Source organism: Emydura macquarii, unplaced genomic scaffold, assembly GCF_026122565.2.
Source record: "Emydura macquarii macquarii isolate MOO-44397 ecotype Brisbane River unplaced genomic scaffold, CSIRO-AGI_Emac_v2 contig_1451, whole genome shotgun sequence".
Lineage (NCBI taxonomy): Eukaryota > Metazoa > Chordata > Testudines > Chelidae > Emydura > Emydura macquarii.
Window position 1 is genome coordinate 23284162 of NW_027131588.1, and position 20008 is coordinate 23304169.

A 20008-nucleotide genomic window follows, 5' to 3' on the forward strand; every position below is an offset into this window, starting at 1 on the left:
TTCAAACAGTTTTGCTAAGACTTAAATGTACAGATGTGGCCAAAAAAGCATCTCCTATTGTAACTTCAATTTGCAACTTTAAATATACTTGTCTATGTGTTAGGCCAAATTTAGCTCTGGCATAAGCAGATACAACTTATTTGACTTTAACAAATTTGTGCCCGCGAACACTATGGTTAAGCTTTCTCTGTATTTATAAGAACGCTTTGGGAGCCATGTTGTTTTTATGTTGCCTTACAGGGATGTTCGTGTTTTTGCCATTCATTTAATGTTGTTGGTACCCAAACTAAAATAGCCACAAAACAAGTGAGCCTTATAACAGGAGAGAGGAATATAAGGAATTCATTCTGTGGTAGTTTTAACTGGATGAATTTGGTATGGCCCCATAACTCACTTGTGGCTTGGCCAATAGTGAGTAGTGCTGGTTATCCCAAATGAGTGGCAATAAAACATTTCTACTCAGACCACACCTGGGTGCCCTTTGTTTGCCATATGTGTTACCAAACGCATTTTAGAAATGTTAAAAATGTAGAAACATTTTTGCTATTATTTTTCACTTCCTATAAAGATCAGGGAGCCTTGGCTGTTACAAGTCTGACTGTACAAGAGAACAGTGATAACTAATAACATGTAGAAATCCCCTAAAATAACTTTTTATGCAACTGTGTTGTGATGTTCAGAACTGCCAGCCTAGAGTGCTGAAAAACGGAGTCAGGTCCCAAAAAATCATGAGACTGCCTTAAAACAGTGAGATTTTTAAACAATAATAAATGTTGGTTCTTTGCCTTTTTGTTTTGAAATCTTCAGTATACACTCGGGTCATGTTTTCAAGCTTTTCTCTTCAACCACAATGGCCAGAAACTTTGTTTTTTAAAGGAGAGCTGTGATGCTGAGGTAATAAAATCACCTGGGTCTTTAAGAAACACACCAAATTTTGCAAGGTGAGATAGTAAAACCATTGAAATTGGCATCTTTGGACTCCTTGGGTATGTCTACACAGCAGGTGGGCGGGAGCCTCCCAGCCCAGGTAGATGGATTCATGCTAGCTCCACTCAAGCAAGCCCGTGAAAAATAGCAATGTGGGTGTTGTGGCTTGTGTGGCCGTGTGGGCTCTTAAGCCCCTTCAGCCTTCGGAGTCTGAGCTAGGGTGGCTTGCCTGAGTCTCTGCCAGAGCTGCAGCCTCCACCCGGGTAATTGTAGTGCACTGCCTCGAGCCCTGCCAGCATGAGTGAGTCTGTCCCAACTGGGAGGCTTGCTGCCAGCTGCCGTGTAGACATACCCCTACAGTCTAGTATCTGAGGATCTGCTGGGGCTAGAAACAAGTTCCATGTGTCCCATTGGAAATCCCTGAATCTTCCCTTCCCTATGGTATGGCACCTGTTTTTAGCCCTGATGGGTCACCAGATATCGGATAGTAGACTCCCACTGATCCAGGGACTCCCTGTTGTAGTTGATGGGCCTTGGAGCGGTCTAATTTGGCGGGAGGGATTCATATTGGAGAGGAAAACAGGACATCTTCTCTGGCAGGCTGTTATTTTATGTTTGCAGCTGCTCAGAGGCTGTGCCCACCCTTGGAGCTGGGGTGTGATTCCCAACTCAAGCAAACATACTTGCTGTCATTGAGTTAGTGCTCTAAAACCAGTGGTGCAGCCATGGTGGTATGGCCTAGCGGCCCCAAATAAAAATTCACCCAGGCCGTGTGGGTAGGTACATGGGGTGCTGTGTTGCTGCTCACTGTGGTCCATGTCACATTGGTGGTTTTGGCATGCTAGCTCAATGAGGCGAGTGCAAGTATGTCTAGTTGAGGTGGGAAATCACACCCCCAGCTCCCAGTGTAGATCTAGCCAGAGGTTTGGAATGTCAGGAGTAGCAGTGCAGGGAAGATAAGTTGGTCTGAAGTAAATGATAAATGTATGATGCAGTTTAGCACATGACTTTGCAAATTTATTACATGGATATGACTTTCACTTAAGTGAAATACCAACATACAGTAGTTTTTATTCTTAGTTCTGTGCGCGGACAGTGACGTCAGACTGTGATCCCCATCCTGTCAAGAATTACTGCGTTGTTAGTAAATGACATAGGCATTAAACTTTTCCAACTAAGAAATTATCAGGTTGTTGATTTACTCGTGTACCTTTGTTTTTAAGCTGTTTTTCAACTAGTAGCATGTTTTTCCAGTGAAAGGGGACATTTTTTTTAATGAGGAAAAACTTCAGCTACTCAGATTACTGCACGTATTAGAAAATGTGCTTGTTGCCCTGTTAGTTTTCTTATTTCCTAGGACTGTGCATTTAATGTGTGATGTTTTCTCACTGGCCTGGGTGTGCATGCCATGCCATGCCATCCAGAAAGGAAAATTAAGCTGATGAAGGGCTACTGTGATTTATCACTTAAATTCTCTTCTCCTGCTTCCTCCCAGGTTTTTATCACCAGTCATAAAATAAATGGCATAGTAAGTTTTATGTATTATTAGCAGTAACATTCCTATTGTGTATGTGTGCATTTCTCATCCTTGCTGGATGAACTGCGGCCAGAGGACCTGTTTGCAGGAAACAGAAGTTGCAAATACCGTGTTATGGAGGGCAAAAACAAACCAAATTTGTATATAGCATGAGAATGATGATTTGTGGTTGGTCTCTTGGTTAGAAACAGATATACCATAGAGGCTAATGATGACTAAAGAGTTTTCTTCTTTTGCCCCTGCCATACTTTGTGCTCTGAGCTATAAAAGCTTCTGTTAAATAGTCCTGTCTTTCCCTCACTGGTATTAGGGACACTAAAACGGTGTTTTCAGTGCACCAGAGTTGAGAACGGCGGGCTGTGTGCTTTATAGGAATTTTCCAGAGTGCATTTGATCTCATCTGTAACTAACATGAGGTTCTATATATGTTCTGAGATTCACCATGGCCAGTTTCTGAGACTCTCGGACGTGGGGGCGGAGGGAGGAAAAAGGAAAATCTGTGGGCCTTCTGCAGCGGTGATAACTAGTTGGAAACTGGGGGTGTGGAACTGAAGACACTGTCAGCTGCAGAATTCTAGGGAGCTTGCTTTGGCTTTCATACTTCCATGACTACAGAATTGCTCCCTGGTTTTAGAATTTATTTAACCCTTTAAATGCATTTGGAGGAATCCCTGAGTCGCTGGATTTCCATGATGCCTGTGCAGCAAGCAAACAAAGATTTAGGATGCCCCTGCTGCCCAGCTGTGGCTAGTGCATTATTGATGTTGATCTTGGGCATGAGATTTCTGAAATGTTTCGGTGGTATCACAGTACTATACCCTGGAGCTGTACCTGTGACCAACTGCTCATAAAATGAAATACACAGGTAGGCCCGGTTTTTAGCTGAATCAGTTCACTTTTTTGGGTATTAATCCTTTTTGGCTGGTTCCACTACAGATTATATCAATACATAATACATGACAAGTGTGTAAATGGAATATCAAAGAAGTCAGGCTATCTAGTGCCAAGTTTCCCACAGCATTCTTAGCTCTGTCCCTTTGCACATGTCCATTTATCAAAGAGGTTCTTTTGTGACATGATGATCCCATACTGGGCAGTATGGCACATATATATTTGGGCTGACTCTGCGATGCTATTTGTATGTCAACTTAAGAACCTGTTTCAGAGGTTGGCTAGAAAGTTATCTGGGGAGGGGTGTGGGGGTGGGGAGAAGAGTTCAGCCTGCCAAGGCATAGGTGGTGCTGCATGCATATAAAATAGAACACTTCTAACTAATTAAACACATATGCCTAGAGTAATCATCTTGACAATAACGAGTCCATTTTTATATTTAAAATCTAGTGGAAAAGTAGATTCCTTGTCTTAGACCCGGCCAGGTAAAAACTTTTATCATGCAGCCTCTAAAAATAGTAGCTAGTGTGGTTATTTAAAAGAGTAAATGTAAATGCGCTCCTGACAGCGGGATTGACAGCTCTGGAAATTGAGGTTTCCTAGCCATAGAACTGGAGTAGTGTGGACAGGAGGAGTGCAGGCTTCACCACCGTTGACACATGATATGCATTCACCCTGAACTGCTTAGTCCACATCTAACCATCCTTACCAACAGGGGTGCCAGGTGTTCTTGGTGGGCTTTGCAATGTGAACACATGTCCTCTAAGAACTAGACTAAAACCACTAACTCACTTTACACTAGCCACCGAACAGCCCTCGGATTGGTTACTATTGGGGCATGTGCCAGCCTAGGCTTAGCAGGATCTATGAACCTAAATATGAAAGGCTCCTTACGCCATTGTCAGTTCCCTGAACCACCAGTTCCCCTGTAAATAAGCACTAAGAAGAACAGACATTACTTGACTTTCTGTGTGTCATGTTCAGCGTATATACGACACTGCAATATATGAAGGTGAATTTCTTAACAAATCATACTATAGTTTATTTTCTTGCTTTCTGAAATAAGGCTGTGCTCTTTCATCCATGTCACCTAGACAGGCCAGAATATTAGCAACAAGGAGTGTGAATTTAATTTCCCTTCAAAGCCTCCTTGTGAGCACAAATGCCAATAGTCTTAAATAGCCTCTTGCAGATGAGTCACGTTCTTAGTTTGGATTCTGAGAACCAACATCCCTCCCGCCCCCTGCAGTCTTCAAAATGTTGTCAGCTCAAGCCAAAAATGAAGCGAAGTAAATTGCCTTCTAGACTGAAGAGCTTAGTCCAGACGTAGAGCTTGCCTGCACCACAGCACCTTCTAAAAGATATTTGTGTACCAACTGCATTAAAATAGTTCTGCTAGTGTTGTGGTGTTGTATTTAAAGTTTGCTGTACACCACTGGGCATCAAAAGCTAACTTAAGAACTAGGTCAATTTTCAAAGAAACAAAAAAAACATAAATGTGGAAAAGAGAAATTATAAGCATATGACATTTGTGGATAAATGTTTAAGAGTACCTTTCAGAACACAGCAGTCAGGGTACTTTGTTCCTATAAATATGGTGAGATGTGCATGTTAGCAAAATTGTCTCGTGGCTGTAGTTTGGTTTCTTGAAAGAATGTTCATGCGTGTGATTTGGTGTGCGGTGTTTTTGTGGTGGTATTATAAGAACACTTTTGTTAGAAGAAAAGAATGTTTGGGTGGGGAGGAAAATATACTTTAAAGTTTGTCTAGATTAATTACTTTCAGCCAGCATGTCATGTGAAACTTTAATCTTCTGGACAGAAAAACTGGAAATTTTCTGAAACTTGGAAATCCCCAGGACAGTATTTATATGCAGCCATGACATGAACTGTTTCCCAGTAGCTGTGGTAAAGCTGACTAGTCTGCAAGTGGTGTGATTCAAGCCTAAAACGATGTGAATTGGCCATATTCCATGAATGAACAACATCCAGAGGCCAAATATTGGGTAGGGCTCAACATGTTTTCACTGACTGTTAGGGTAGTGACTGTATAATACCACACTGCTTTTTCCATACTCTTTGCTAGATCATAAGAAAAGAAGAATATGTAAAAACCATAAAAGAAAGGAAACCTAAAGAACCTGAAGTCATTAACATTCCTGTGGCATAGTAGCATTAGCAATTGCTGTGGAAATACAGACCATTATATATTCTGGGTGCTACTGCTTTGTTTAAGAGTGTGGGTGAAGGAGTGGGAAAGGGAACTGACTCTTCAGTCTGCTTTTTCCTCTTCGTGGAAATGGCTTGTTTTTTCTGTTAATATAATTTGAAAATTCTCTTGAATGCAATTAAATACAGTATACACTTAAGCAAAAGTAAGTACAATAGTTATGGTAATAAAGAGTGACACAAATAAAAATAAAATATGGTTATTCTGAAAAAGTCTTGATAACAGGAGAGGTGTTTAGACAGGTTTTGCAGTAGCAATTGCTTCTGCCATAATATACCAGTGGCTACCTTCCTGTATTTGTTAAGCAAGCTTACAAGCTTTCCAAGGAGATGTTTTATGGATGGAGCAGAGTATGGACTTCAAAGCTCTATAAAAACTTTGGTTGTGAAAAGGCTTATTGCTTAGAGTAGTCTTTCAAAGTGAGAATATGTGCACTGTTCTTCAAAACTATTGCAGGAAAAGGGGGCGGGGGGACTGAGGAAAGTTCTGGGCAGAAATTCTGCATGAAGCAGACACAGCATAGTTTACAAATGTGACTTTTCCTTACTTTATTAAAATTCCTTGTTCAGGGTTGGGAAAAGCAATTTTCGTCCATTGTTACATGACATGCAGGCTCAGTGCATATATGTGTTTGCATGTTAGTTGATAACGTGTTTCCGGCCTTTAAGGATTCTGATTTTGGAATTTTGCCCACTTTGTTTCTAACATGACTCAATAATTCTCCAAACTGCAACTGCTAAAAAGTAAAACCAAATAATCTGTGCCATCTGAAAGTAGCAGGGAGTCCCTGTTTTCCAGGGGTATAAAGCACGCATCTCTTAATTCCAGCAGTTCCTGAGAACTGCTGCTAAAATCATATTGGAATTGAAGATGAGAGGAGGAAAAGTCAAGGCAGTAATCAGAATGGGATTATAAAGTCTGATGTCTCATGACCTGTGACAGAGAGGGGGTGGGGGAGAGGAGAGAGAGAGAGAGAACACTTTCATGGACCAGAACAAATGATTTCAGGGCTAGTAAAGTTTTCCTAGGTCAGTGATCAGAAAGAGATTTTTGGCACTGTGATAGGGTATGTTCTGATAGAATAAAATCCTTTTACCTTAAATAACGTCTGGATAAAGCACACTAGAATGACGCCACTCTGGGTAGGGATGGTATAGAAAAGGATGGAAGGGAAAGGCTTACCATTGGCTTGCTAAGAGGGTAACAGACAACCTTCTATTGTATTTGCAGAATTAATGTGTGCTTGTGGGCTTGTGAGTTAGAGCAGTTTTAAAAAAAAAAATTGGGTTCACATGTTGCCAGCCACTGTTTTATATATTTTAATTTAGTTTTGTTTATTAAACTCCAAAAAATAAAAGGGAACCTCAGCAGTGTCTTTTCTCTCTTCATTTCCCAGGCCCTATTGCTTTAGTGGGGATGTTACTCTGCCCTGTGAGGGGGAAACAAATGCATGAAATAGATAAGAATTTGCAAAACTTTTATCCAGTACTATAAATATATTTAAGATTTGTTATGCACTTAAAGCCATATTAGGGTGAAATCCAGTAGCCTGCCACCCCTCTTGTACACAAGTCTTGTGGTTCTGCACTATAAAAGCCCTTGCCAGGATTGATCTGCACCATAGCCTGCCTGTCACATACAAGAATATAGGTAGAGAAGACTTGCAAAAAACTCTTGAGGAAAAATTCCAACCTGAGCAAGAATATTACCAACAAAACGATGATTCTCTCTGCCTCTTGGTCCTAGCTATTCTGAGTTGGTGCTTTTAAGAAAAGGAAGTATTGTATCTCTTCACCAAAGGGTTAATTACCCATTGTGTTAATGAGTGTGTTAAACGGGAGAGGGGGCACTACCTTAATACGGAATGTGTAGATGTTCTTGACTTACATTTGTGCGTGTGTATTTTGCTGATTTATGACATATGTTTGTTTGGATTAATGAGCAAGTGCTAATTTTGTTCTGTTTAAATGTTTAAAAAAGTCTGGGAGAAGATATCTCTGGCACATTGTGAAAAATGTCTCTCCTGCGTATCCCATCATCAGAATTAAATACAAGAGTTGTCTGACATAGACGTTTGGCAACTAAATCTCTCTGCTGTGTGAAAAAAATTTCTGGCTGCTACATTTGTCTGTATTTATTTTTAGTATTCTTAAGGATTGGGTTTCCAATTCTAATTATCTTTTTCCTTCCTCCCCCCTCCCCTTTTCTCTTGTAGGCAGTATTGGTGCTTCCTTCCAATGCCAGTCAATCCATCAAGACCACATTTGTAATGATGACAGTGACAAGGTGAGGTCTGTGTAAATTTCCCCTTTAGGGAAGCTGCATGTCATTCTTTTGCAGATTACATTGCTTTTACAGACTAGCAGTTGATTTCCAAAGCCAAAAGCTAACTTTATAGGAAATATCTCTGGCCTTTGAAGAAGAATGTACATTTCACTCAAGATGATATTTTAGTTGATTAAGGAGACACTTGTCTTGTAATCTGTTTTTTCCCCTGCTTCCATTCCCTCATTGTTCTCAATTTTTCTGGTTTACCATACTGACACCCACAGGTGGTAATGGGTGGTGGGTGACTCCCCTATTGGCTTGATTATATACAGCAGTAATGTCTTATTACTGTCATTTTGTGACGTGTGAAGTTTGAGCTGGCTAAGCACACTGAGAAGAATATTCCATCTGTGCTGTAGGCTTTTTCAACCTATCTCATGTTGTGGAGACAGGAATTTATTTTTCACACTGCAGCTTCAAAATATCAATCTCTACCTGGCAGTAAGCAAGTTTTTTCCTAACCTTTTGGCAAGAGATCGCGTTCATGCACTGGTTTGCTTTAAGTTAATAAAGATGTGTATTAGTATTTCTGTTAGAAATGTTTTGTGGAACTTGGATCAGTTATATAGATAATACATGCTTAAAGTAAAAACAGAAAAACTTCTCCGACTGGATCATTTTCAAGACTTTTTTTTTGTCTTAAAAATTTTAATATCCCTTTCAAATTAAATCAACTATAGGCCACTACAGAGTGCGTGTAACTGCTACGTTGTCATGCTTGTAAATACTGTATATAAGCTCCTGTTTGGATAAGACTGGGATGGGAGGCATATATACTAAATTCAGAATTTAATTAAATACAGAATTTGGGAGGAACATCCCAAATGTACACTGGGGCCTGTTTTCTCAGCTGGATAGTTTCAAGGATATCATCTGTTGTGGTGCTGTTATGTGCAAGTGTAGACTCATAGCCTTACTAGCCAGGGCTCTAACATGTAAAGGCCTGTCTATCTTGCTAGTTACATGGCCCTTAGTGTAATCTGAGTGCCTGAATCCTGGACCAGTCTTTATGTGTGTGGTACAGGTGACCATCTTCAGAATTATGCAAATACTGGACAAAAGTGCTCAGCAGAATATGTCAGAATTATGTAAAGATTCCATTTGGTTCTGCAGTCATGCATTAAAGTAAAATTAGCATAGTTATTTTCCTTGACTTCATTTTCAAAGGTTGTGAACTCCCTTTAAAACTAAAAAAAGACATTTTAGTCTAACAGTTTTTAAATTTATGTTGATATCTTGTCTCCTCCTCTTTGTTATAGATGGCTCTATCTGTTTTCAATGGCAGTAGGAGAAGGGAGCATAGTGTTCCAGCTTAGCCTTCTGCAGCTGGTACATTTGATTTGTTCTGTAGGGAATCTTTAATGTCTTCTTTGGACCAAGTTCACCACTTGTGCAGCTTGAGAGGAACTGACAGGGCTGGAGGTCATTTAATGAGATGGAATGACAAAAGAATGGTCCATAGAGAAATTCATGTGGAGAGGATGAAAAGGGGTGCTACTGGAGTTGGAGATACTTCTTTCAGTGTCCAATATGTAGCCATTACTCACCAATGGGCCTACTGGTGGTGTTTCTGTGGGCAGACAATGTAACAATGGTTCTTTAAATCTAATAGTTCCTCTTGTCTGCTTTAACCTCTTAGCTCACTCCTAGTCCTGGTGTGCTTGGCCTCAAGAGGATCTGTGGATGGGGAGCAGACAGTGGTAATAAAGTTCCCTTCCTGTGCACCAATGTGTAGTGGCTAAGATACAGAACACTTCCTTTATATTGCCTCCTCCCATCTCCTACTGAAAGTGAGTCCCTCGGGCGTGACAGCCTCCTGGGAGATAACCTAATCTGTAATAAGGAAGTAGAGACCAAATTGACGGATGAAAACCTCCAGAGGTAGTTTTAAAATGTTGTGTCTTGCTTTGAAGTTGTGTTTTGCTTTGAAGGTGCTTGGCAACTCAGAAAGGTGCATACACATTTCCAAGTCACAATATGTGAGGTACCGCCACAGAGTTCAGGGAAAATGCAAAAATGTCCTGGCTCTGTTTGTTTGAGGGGAGGAGGAAAGAAAGTGGGAAAGCATCCCTCCTCTCTGTACGGCTCCTGTGCAAGATTAGACCGCATACCTGTAGCAGTTGAGTAGATCCGGTCCGAAGAGTGCCATTTTGGAAGCACTGTGGAGAAATGTTTTCCTCCTAATGACAATTGTACGCAGTGGTGTCTTTGATTGTTCCTCCCATTCTAAGAGCTCACATGGAACTGTCTGCCTTGCATTTTGTGTTAGAAATTGGTGATCATGTGGTAAAATGGCTGCTTGTTCAGTAAAATTATGAGGACCCCTTGAGAATGCACATCTATGCTCTCCTTTTTATTTTAACAGGGGAGATGGAGAGAAAGCACTGGCTCTCAGTTAATGGCATTGAGGAGTATGCGTTAAATTTACATCTTTCCTTTGTTTTATAATCTTTCATAGAATTTATTATGGATTTAAACCCCTATATGTGATGCTTCCTTTAAAAAAATCTTCCAAAACCAAAAATCCCACAGTGATCACTTACATGCATTTGTACTAGAAGATGTATGAAAAAAACGATAAAGTAATAATATAAGCAACTTTAAAAAAAATTGTTTGTAATCGGTTTAGATTCTGATCCAAATCTGATGTGAATGTTTGAGAATAAGTGGCCTGCTTGCACCATCATTATGTGGCAGTAACTCCAGTTAAGAGTGATGGGAATATCATCTGAATAAGGAATGTATGAGCTGGCTTTAATTTAGAAGCAGAAATACTACTCATAGTCAACTGGATACAGAAAGTCTTTTTTTATTTAAAAAAAAAAAAAAAAAGTGTCGCCCAGGATAGCCAGCCATCTCTTCAACTTCTGCTAACTGATGCTAACAGAAGTTTCAGTAAAATTCTAAGCTGCCCAATCTGTATGTAATCACGGCACCAGTCAGTGCACTGTATGAGAAATTTAAGGTATCATAAATAACTGACCACTAGTCTTGTACATGTATTTTGCAGTAGCTTCTCCACAAATATGGTCTAAATTTCCTGGAAAGCAGGGCAAGAGGAAATGTTATGTGCAATACATTTGCAACATTCCTTTAATATGTAACAAAAATGATTCCCAGGCTTCCAGCTCAATTACTTGATTTTGTTGATTTAGCACAGAGGAATCTTGAATACATGTTCAGTCAGATCAGCAGGGAACTAAAGACCAGAATTTTTCAAGTATGGCCTCGCTGCATTAAAAAAGTGAGTCATAGTCTAGAGCATTATTGGTAATATTAAGAATCTGTTTAACTTTGCAGGTTCAAAAAGAAGCATTTTTGCAACTTTTTCCTTTAAAATCTTTACTTGAATCTGTGATGTACTATAATTTCCTTTTTATATGCAGCTTTAAAATTACTATAATAGAGACAGGTCTTAAAATAATTGCTATTTAGGGGGTGGTGGGGGTTTTGAAGTGTAATATATGAATCAAAGGCCCGTTTTTTCATGCTAGTAACGTCTTTGATTCTTAGAGACTAGCCATTCATATTTAAACTATTACTGTGCTATTCATTTAAGAATGATTGGTGTGTTTTGGACTAAGACGGAAAGTGTCGATACTAAAGAAATAGAATTCTGTAGTCTAAACTGTTCTTTGATCAATGCATGTGGGGGAAAAAATTGCAAAAAGGAACCTTTATTACTAGAAATGTCATTGTTTTTGTTTTAAAACCAAACAGTGGTTTCCCCTTGACGGTTACACACAAGCAAATAATTCTTCATAGTGCATTTCAACCATATTCAATTTGTTTATGGCTATGAAAGGTATTGAGTTTTCTCCTCTTGCCCATTATTCTGCCACTAGTATAGTCACAAAAAGGATGCACCCAAGGTAAGAATAAGTCTGTGGTCTCTCTACTTGCCAGACAGCTTGTATTAGTGCAAGAACAGGACCAACTTGACTTGAAGTTATCTATTTTTTTCCTTTTCTTTGCAAGAGTTTGTGCTTTTACAGCATGAAGCATATCATTAAAATGCAGCTTGTTATGATCATCCTGTGTTTACTCAGATGATGTAGGATCCAGTCTTCAGAAATCCACTGGGGCCTGGCAGGTTGAGAGAGATTTACTCATGACTATTTGTGTAATGATGTGAAAATATATAGACTAAATATTTGGCAGTGATTATTAATTTATTTCTTTTATGTTTAATTCTTTAAGATTCTTACTTGTAAACAAACCACCCTCCAAATGTACAACTTATAATGTACAAATTCTATTTCTGGGAAATCTCCTAAAAGACCTGACCCTCCTATCAATACCCCACTCCGCACCCAAACAAAAATTAAATTGACCACCCAGGAGTAGTGAAAAAATGATATGCTGTAAGAGCTATCCACTGGGTCTGCCTGCATAAGGTCTGCAGAAACAGGCCCCAAATAAGGGAAAGATCACATGCACGCATATGAAAATCCCATTGGAGAAAGCCGTCTTAAATGTTTCCCCTATGTTACTTTATTGATAGGAACATAAGAACGGCCATACTGGGTCAGACCAATGGTCCATGTAGCTCAGTATCCTGTCTTCCGACAGTGGCCAATGCCAGGTACTTCAGAGGGAATGAACAGAACAGGAAATCATCAAGTGATCCATCCTGTCGCCCATCCCAGCCACTGGCAAACAGCAATCCCTGCCTATCCTGGGTAATAGCCATTGATGGACCTACCCTCCATGAACTTACCTAGTTGTTGGGTGTTTTTTTTTTTTTTTTTTTTAAACCCCATTATAGCCTTGGTCTTCACCACATCCTCTGGCAAGGAGTTCCACAGGTTGACTGTACGTTGTGTGAAGAAATACTCCCTTTTGTTTGTTTTAAACCTGATGCCTATTAATTTCATTTGGTGAGGGAAAGAGGTGTTGGACAACTTTGCTTTCTGACAGGCAGACACCCACACAACCTCTTGCTGCCCCTCCTGAGAATCCATAAAAGGCAGGGCAGTCTGTGTGCTAGGCTGTGCAGCTGCCTTCACACCTGCTTTGGGATGTCTACCCTACCTGAAGCATTAGTAGAGACATGTTGCTTACGAGGTTTTTTCCTCTGTCTAGAGCTGCTCCAAGACCTTTCCCCCACCCCCATCTCTTCTTTTAGGGGGTATCCACAGCACAGAGGAAAGCTGCACAAAAATTACTGCAGCCTTGCACTGTATTGATGTTTTTGTGGCATAACCCCTCTGGTGTCAGTTTGGCAGCAAAAGGACTAAGCAGGAGCAAGAGACATGGTACCAAGCCCTTTAGGCTCTGTGTCCATACTCCCCAGAATCTTCCTGCCTCTGGATGAAGATGGCAGCAAGTCTTTCCCACTGAGAAGAGTGGAGAGGACCTTCGACTCCTCAGCAGGATGTTAACTCTGAAGTCCAACGAGGACAACTGAAATATTAGCATTTACTATTTCATGCTATTTGCAGGGTAGTTGTAGCAGTGTTGATCCCAGGATACCAGAGAGACAAGGTGGGTAATTTCTTTTATTGGGCCAGCTTCTCTTTGTGAAAGAGACAAGCTTTCGAGCTTACACAGTGCTCTGTCACCCACCTTGTGTGTGTGTGTTTGTGTGTGTGTGTCTCTTTTTCTCTGCTATTCATTTTGTTAGAAACGCCTAGGCACTTTGGCAGTATCAGGAGGGTAGCTCTACTCCCTCCTCAAATCTGACACCTAATAGACTATTTAAATGCTAACATCAGGTAAGAGCTATTTACATTTTTCTTTTTTCAGAAACAAGGATATGAATAACAATGCTATTGGAAAATATTGCTTCAGTATTCAAGTCCCAGAAAAATTCATAGTCACAGTATAAAATTTAAGATGCCATAAGTAATAATTAATCTATTTTGAACGTATGCAGTAGTTTCAATTCTTTTTTCCGGTTAAATGTCTCATTAATATATTACTGGTTTGTTGTAAAATAAATACCTTGAAAAATACAGAAAGTGCTTCATGATCAAGTTAGCAGTGGAACCTTAACTTTTGTCTTTCCTTCTCGTATGTGGCTTTGACTGTCAGATTTTCATGTTGTATTAATGTAGTTTTGTGCATCTTACTATATTCTAGTGCTTTATCTTGTATAGTTTTTAAATGTCCTCAGGAGTAATGCTTCTGTTTAATTTTTTTGGGCAGGGGATGGGGGGGAACCTTTCCTATTAGTTGTATACGTCTTACTATTGGAAGGGATTATCCTTGTAACTAGTTATTCACACCAACTTTTCCCTTCCTTGATTTCATTCTGTTCTCCTATTTATACCCTCTCATACCACCTAGTGAATTTCTCCCCCTCTTTGGTGCTTACACCCTTCAGACATCTAAGATCTTGTGTCTCCCAAACGCTACCTAATCTTTCAATCCCTCTTCGAGTGAGTCCTCCAGACCTTAAATAACTCGTTGTTGCTCTTCCCTGCACTTATTCCAGTGTGTCTGTCTTTCTGGTATTGAGGTGCCCAGAACTGATACAGTATTCCAGGGGCCATATCTTTCTCCTCATGCATTTAAAAAAAGTGTGGAAATAGAGATTTCACCAGAAAAAGATCTACATCTTCTAATCTCAAGTAGATCCTCCATATTCTACTAGAGTGGAGTTAAGCTAACAGAGCTGTGCATAGCTCAGGCTTTAAAAAGCCATTCAGGAATCCATTGCAGAATCATAATTTATTAATGGACCTACTTACTTATCTGTAAAATCAGAATAATGATACTTACCCACTTCCTGTGTGGTACACTATGATCTGCTGATGAAAAGCAGTATATAAATTCTCAGTATTCTTATTTTCTGCCTACTATTCCCTTTTCCCCAACTTGTCATTGTAAAAGCTCTTCCTGTTCTACTTAACTCATCCTCTTTTTTTTTTTTTTTTTTTTTTTTTTTTTTTTTTTTTTTTGGCTCCTCGTATCTTTTTCCTGCAAGTCTTAATTGACTCTATAATCTTGTTGGGTTTCCTCTTCCCTTTTCCATTTCCTATGCGGGTCTGGCAGATAGTACTCTGCTCTTTGTTTATTGATTTGAACGTCTTGCATGCTGTAGTGAACTATTTACTACTGTTGCCATTTCAATTCTGGATATCCTCAAAGTTTTTTTTGTGTTTTTACTGGTCAGATTTTGGAAATTGTTACTAAAAGATGGAAAAGCTGAAGAGTTTTAATGTTCACCTCTTATCTGTGACTTGGGCTGGTGGTTGTATCAATTGGTGGATGCTAGTTTTGAGCCTTCAACAGATCGGAGCGTGATCGTCTTCAATAGGTGCTGGCTGACAGGCAGTGTTTGCCAGATAGTCCCTCTGTTACCAGGTGAGGATCCTACTGGAAAATGTTGTAAGTGCTCTTCACCCATCTGAATATGAGGAAGATGAGAATGGCTCGAGAGAGAGAAGACCTAGGGTGTGAGCTTAGAGGAGCCTTGAGAATAGCTAAGAATAGATAGAAGGCTAGGGTTGTGTTTCAAGTTGTTTCATTTTGAGTTTCTTTTTGAATAAAACCAACCCCTGCGATGTTGTAATGTACAGTGGGGCAGAGGTAAGGTTGGGTGAACTGTAACAGAGGAGTGAGTCATTGTGCCAGACTCTCTGGAAGATGGAAGTACTCAATGTTGCATAGATATAGGTGCTTGGGGGCTTTTTGGGTTGACTAATTAGTTTCCTAATTTACCTATAATATTAAGAGTTTTTTACGGACAGGAAGTGGGGCAATAACTGACAGTGCTGTTGAACCCCACTTTCATGGCCCCGCCCTGTGGATTTTGAGCACCCCAGATCAGTGGATATATGTAGTATGCAGGACTGAGCGTAATCTTTTTTTTTAAAAGAAAATGGAATTGGTGAAAAGCAGAGGAAGAATTGTATAGAAAAACCTGTGAAATAGTTCAGTTCCTACTAACCGTGCAGGATATTCTCCCCTCCCTACATCTGTACTGATTTTTCATGGAACCAGAGAGGTAAGAATGTGGCAATCGAAGAGTAAAATTTACAGATGTGAAAAGAAACCTTGAGGGAAGAAAAAACATTTGAGTGTCTTGAAAGAAATGATGGAAGACTGGATGGAAATGATGGAAAATGAGATTGTGTCTATAACAGTAGCTTCTGGCACCTTATGTCTTCACTTGACTTATTAAGTGTTCTGATATTTCAGTACAGTGTAGATCTGACCTATTACTGTCCCATAAAATGACTTGGGTCTGTAAATGGAAAGGCTGTTTTGTGCATCTTTCTAAATTAAATGACTGACCTGTGTCAAAAAGCAAGGTTTCATTGCCTTGTGCTTTGAAAGGTGAAGACATTTTTAAAATATTGTTTAGTGATGTTCCTTTGGGGTGGGAGGATTAGGAAATCATTTTATATAGCTAGTGAAAATTACAGGTTTTTACATTAGACTGAAGCACATTCAACATTTCTTGGTGTGTATTCTGTATGTGAGAGGCAGGATGTGTATGTGTCTTGGTTTATTGATAGATAAAAAACATTTTATATTGTTGTACAATGCTTTCCTGAATAGGAACAAAGGGAAAATGATCAGTTGAGTCAGTGTTTCCCAGACTTTAGACAGCAGAGCCGCCTTTCAAAAAAATTAAACCGCTCTCATCCCCCAAATCTGAATTTATACATCATCTGCATCCTCTCAGCTAGTCCTTCAGGCCTCCGCAGTTTAGGGAGCACTGACTTAAATGTTCCCAATTCTCATAGCTCATTGCTGTGTTCTTCATACAGTGGCTTGACCTCGTAGTGACCATGCTGCGAATCAAAATGGTGTGATGCCAATGGAGTGGAAGGGATGTCCTAGCAAACCATCAAGTGAAATACTGCACTGGGAGAAAGGGGAGCAAGAAAAGGGTGTGTTGCTGTAGAAACTTGGCTAAACTGACTTGGTTTCATTTCACTGTTCATACAATCAGAGCACAGTGAGATGTTCTGCTTTTGATATGATCAGGTACCTATTGATTCAGTTCAAAACCCCACTGGTTGGTAGTCAGTAGAGGTTACCTCTTTCTAAGGTAATGTCCGTTATCTTGCGTAGCTTCCCTTCTTTCTTCAGGCAGCATTTTGAGATCTAGTTGTATCAGAGCTTTAATTTTGTTGTTTTGAGAGAGGTCTCTGGTACTTTATTCTGCCCTCTCCAAGAAGTCCCACGGATACATGGGGAGGAGAAACAACCATTTTAATGTTTATACCTTAACTCCCTCTTTTTCCTCACTCCCCTTCCCCCATTCCTCCCAGATCAGGGGCAATGGGGGAGGAGGCCTATATGCAAGATTGTTGTGATTTTGTAAATATTTCAGAGTACTCTAGATTAGAAGTTCAAAAATTGAAAAACCCACTAAACCAGTTGGAAGAGGTGGGAGGACAGTTACATTGTCACAAGCCTGCTTGGAAGGGAATAAGCAGTTTCTCTGCAAATGTCAGGTCAGCTCCTTGCCTTTCCTGGTAGCTACTGCATAGTACAACCCTCTTTCTCCTTGTCTGGCATAGGTACCACTGGGTCTCATTGAGACTGGCAGCAGTACTAGATGGTGGTAGATGCTCATTAGCAGCTGCCAGGAGAGGCAGGTAGCTGACCTGCTTTTGCAGAGAGCTCTCTGCAAGGTTCTCCATCTCCAGTCACCAGAAAGGAGTTGAGGGAGAAGGCTGCTTGGCCAAGCTGCTTCTAGAGTGTTGGGACTGGGGGAGGAGTGGAGCATGGAGTCCAGCAGCATTCAGCTGCGGAGAATGATTGCAGGGACAGGCTTAACAAAGCACAATCACTGTGGTAGCAGGCCTGCTTTTAAAGCCCTTGAATTTCAGTGGCTGCTAGCAGCACTCTAGGTACTTTGCGCTGTACTCGTATTCAGAGAGGACTCCCTAACAATACATCAGCATCCAGCATCTTGGCAGTGACTTGGGAAATACCACTGAGCAAGTCGTGATGCTCTCTTGATGCAACAGTGGTCAGCTCTTTCATGGTTGATATGAAGAATAGACTTCGGGAAGGCGTCAAAGAAGCAATGGTCTCAAACATTTTGTTGGCTTTTTTTCCAGATGACATTTTTCTTTCCTTAGGTCAACTGGGGGGACATATAGGCCAGCTATTTTTTCACAGCCATCTCTTCTGTCAGTGTAAGAGTAGAGGTAAATAATTTGAATAGCTCTGCATAGTAAAACAGTGGAATGGGGGGATCTGTAAATTGGAGAGGAGCAAGAAAATAACGGTTTGCTGAGATTTTTTTTTAACTACACCCAGAAAATGGCCACAGAACAGGAACCCATCCAATACATTCAATAGCTCTTCCACACAGTTACTTTTTTACAAACGATAGGGGTACCAATTAGAGAAATGTGGAGAAAGCAATAATCAAGCCACCACTGAGAGTACTTGAAAAGAACCCTTTGCACTGCACCACAGAAGTTGGGTATTATAATGACTTTGGCTATCAGTGCCTTAACCAAATATTGTAACGCTATAATCCTTTGCACTTAGACACTAGATTGGCATTGCTTCAGCGACCCTCCCTCCCGTTCCCCAATGATACAATGGAAGTGAATGAACAAGTAATTCGACTATACATATGGAATCCTGCTCGAACTGAAGTTTCTCTTCCACTGAATCATCCCTAGCTCCTAGATTCTCCATCACTGACTATTTTAAAATCCAGATTGTATGGTTTTTCTAAAAGATCTACTTTAGGAATTACTTCAGGGAAGTTCTCTGACTATGCTATATGAGAGGTCAGATTAGATGGTCACAATGGTCCCTTCTGGCCTTAGAATCTGTGAATAGCTAGGCTGGTCCATTGCTCAAGTCTAGTGAAGTAGCTGTTACTGAACAGCCACAAAAGAGATTAGGATTCTTTAGTGTGGTGGGTTTGCTGCAGATGCCAGTTTTGTAATAGAAATCCTTCTGTTGACTTCAGTGGATGTTAGGAAAATTGAGGGCCTAATCTAACAGAGCAGGTCCTCCTTTCTGCTAAATTTGTCAACCTTGTGCAGAGCAAGAGATGTGGGCATCTCATGGTGTTCATATTATTAATCATTGCTGGAATTAGGTTGGTAGAACAGAGGCAGTCCCACTCATTAGGCCTGATTCAACAAAACAAATACTCATTTTCCACAGTATCCCAGGTAATTTTTTCATTTTTGGAGGAAATGACCTGTAACATAGCATGGGTGTTGGATATTTAGCAGAAAATATCTTATCCCTTATTCAGCATAAAATGGGATATAAAAAAGATACTAAGGAAAAAACTTTAATTTGCTGAATCTTTTGGCTCCCAAATACAGGTGGAGGATGTGAACTTCTAGAAACTGTTTGGAAAAAACGAATCTGGACTCACTTAAATGTCAAGTATGCATGAAGGCTATAATGATTTTCTTCCTCTGTTACATTTGCACACTTTCTACTTTATAGAAAGACAGAGAAATCTATTTTCCTGAGGTCAGACTTAGCTTTTTGGGTATGTCATTTCCTCTCTGTGATTGACAATAGGTTTTGGTCAGAGCACCAAAATGTTAAGTTATTGTCCCATTTTCAAAAAAGACACACCAACCTTTGTCCCCATTCTTTACTCCATTCACACTGAGGGGGTTTAAGTAGTTGTATTGCCTATTTCTGGCTAACCCTCAGTTTTGCAAGAAAGACCTGTACCCATGAGAACATTTTGTGCCTCTACCCTGTTGCTATTGTCATCATCTGTGAATCATGAGTGCCCATCCCATAGTTATCCTGCCAACCAGAAGATGTCATGCTCCAGGGGTCAGAATAGCCAAGCAAGTAGCTGAAGCTATGCTAGGCCTTTCGGACAGTGGTTAGGCAATTCAAATTGCCCTGGGCCTCCAAAATGCACCTGCCTATGCTATTGCACCAATACAGTGCATTGAAACAGTTTGTAGAAGAGAAAATGCTCTCTCTGCTTACTGTTCTTGATGAGTAGGAAGCATTGCATCTGGCAGACTTTCCTTCATCATGCAGATTTAAGACTTTTTTTTCTTTTTCAGAAAAGGTGCCAGAAATCAACTCCAACAAGCTCTCATTCTTTTGTCTCTTGAAAGAGAGTTGCTAGCCTTGTGCCTTGCATGAGAGATTCCTGATACACGTTGGATGTTAATTCCT

General features: G+C 40.2%; 1 protein-coding gene across 3 annotated transcripts in view; it reads left to right on the top strand.

The window, feature by feature from the left end:
* The window catches only part of RNF38 (ring finger protein 38), a 178474-nt gene that overhangs the window by 77032 nt on the left and 81434 nt on the right, over positions 1–20008 (top strand). For all 3 annotated transcript variants that reach the window (XR_010920773.1, XM_067553363.1, XM_067553364.1), the window contains exon 2: positions 7800–7870. Coding sequence is in view for 2 of the 3 variants with exons in the window: in XM_067553363.1 (XP_067409464.1) it covers positions 7800–7870 (71 nt within the window). In the remaining variant the exon portion in view is untranslated. The remainder of the gene's footprint in view (positions 1–7799; positions 7871–20008) is intronic.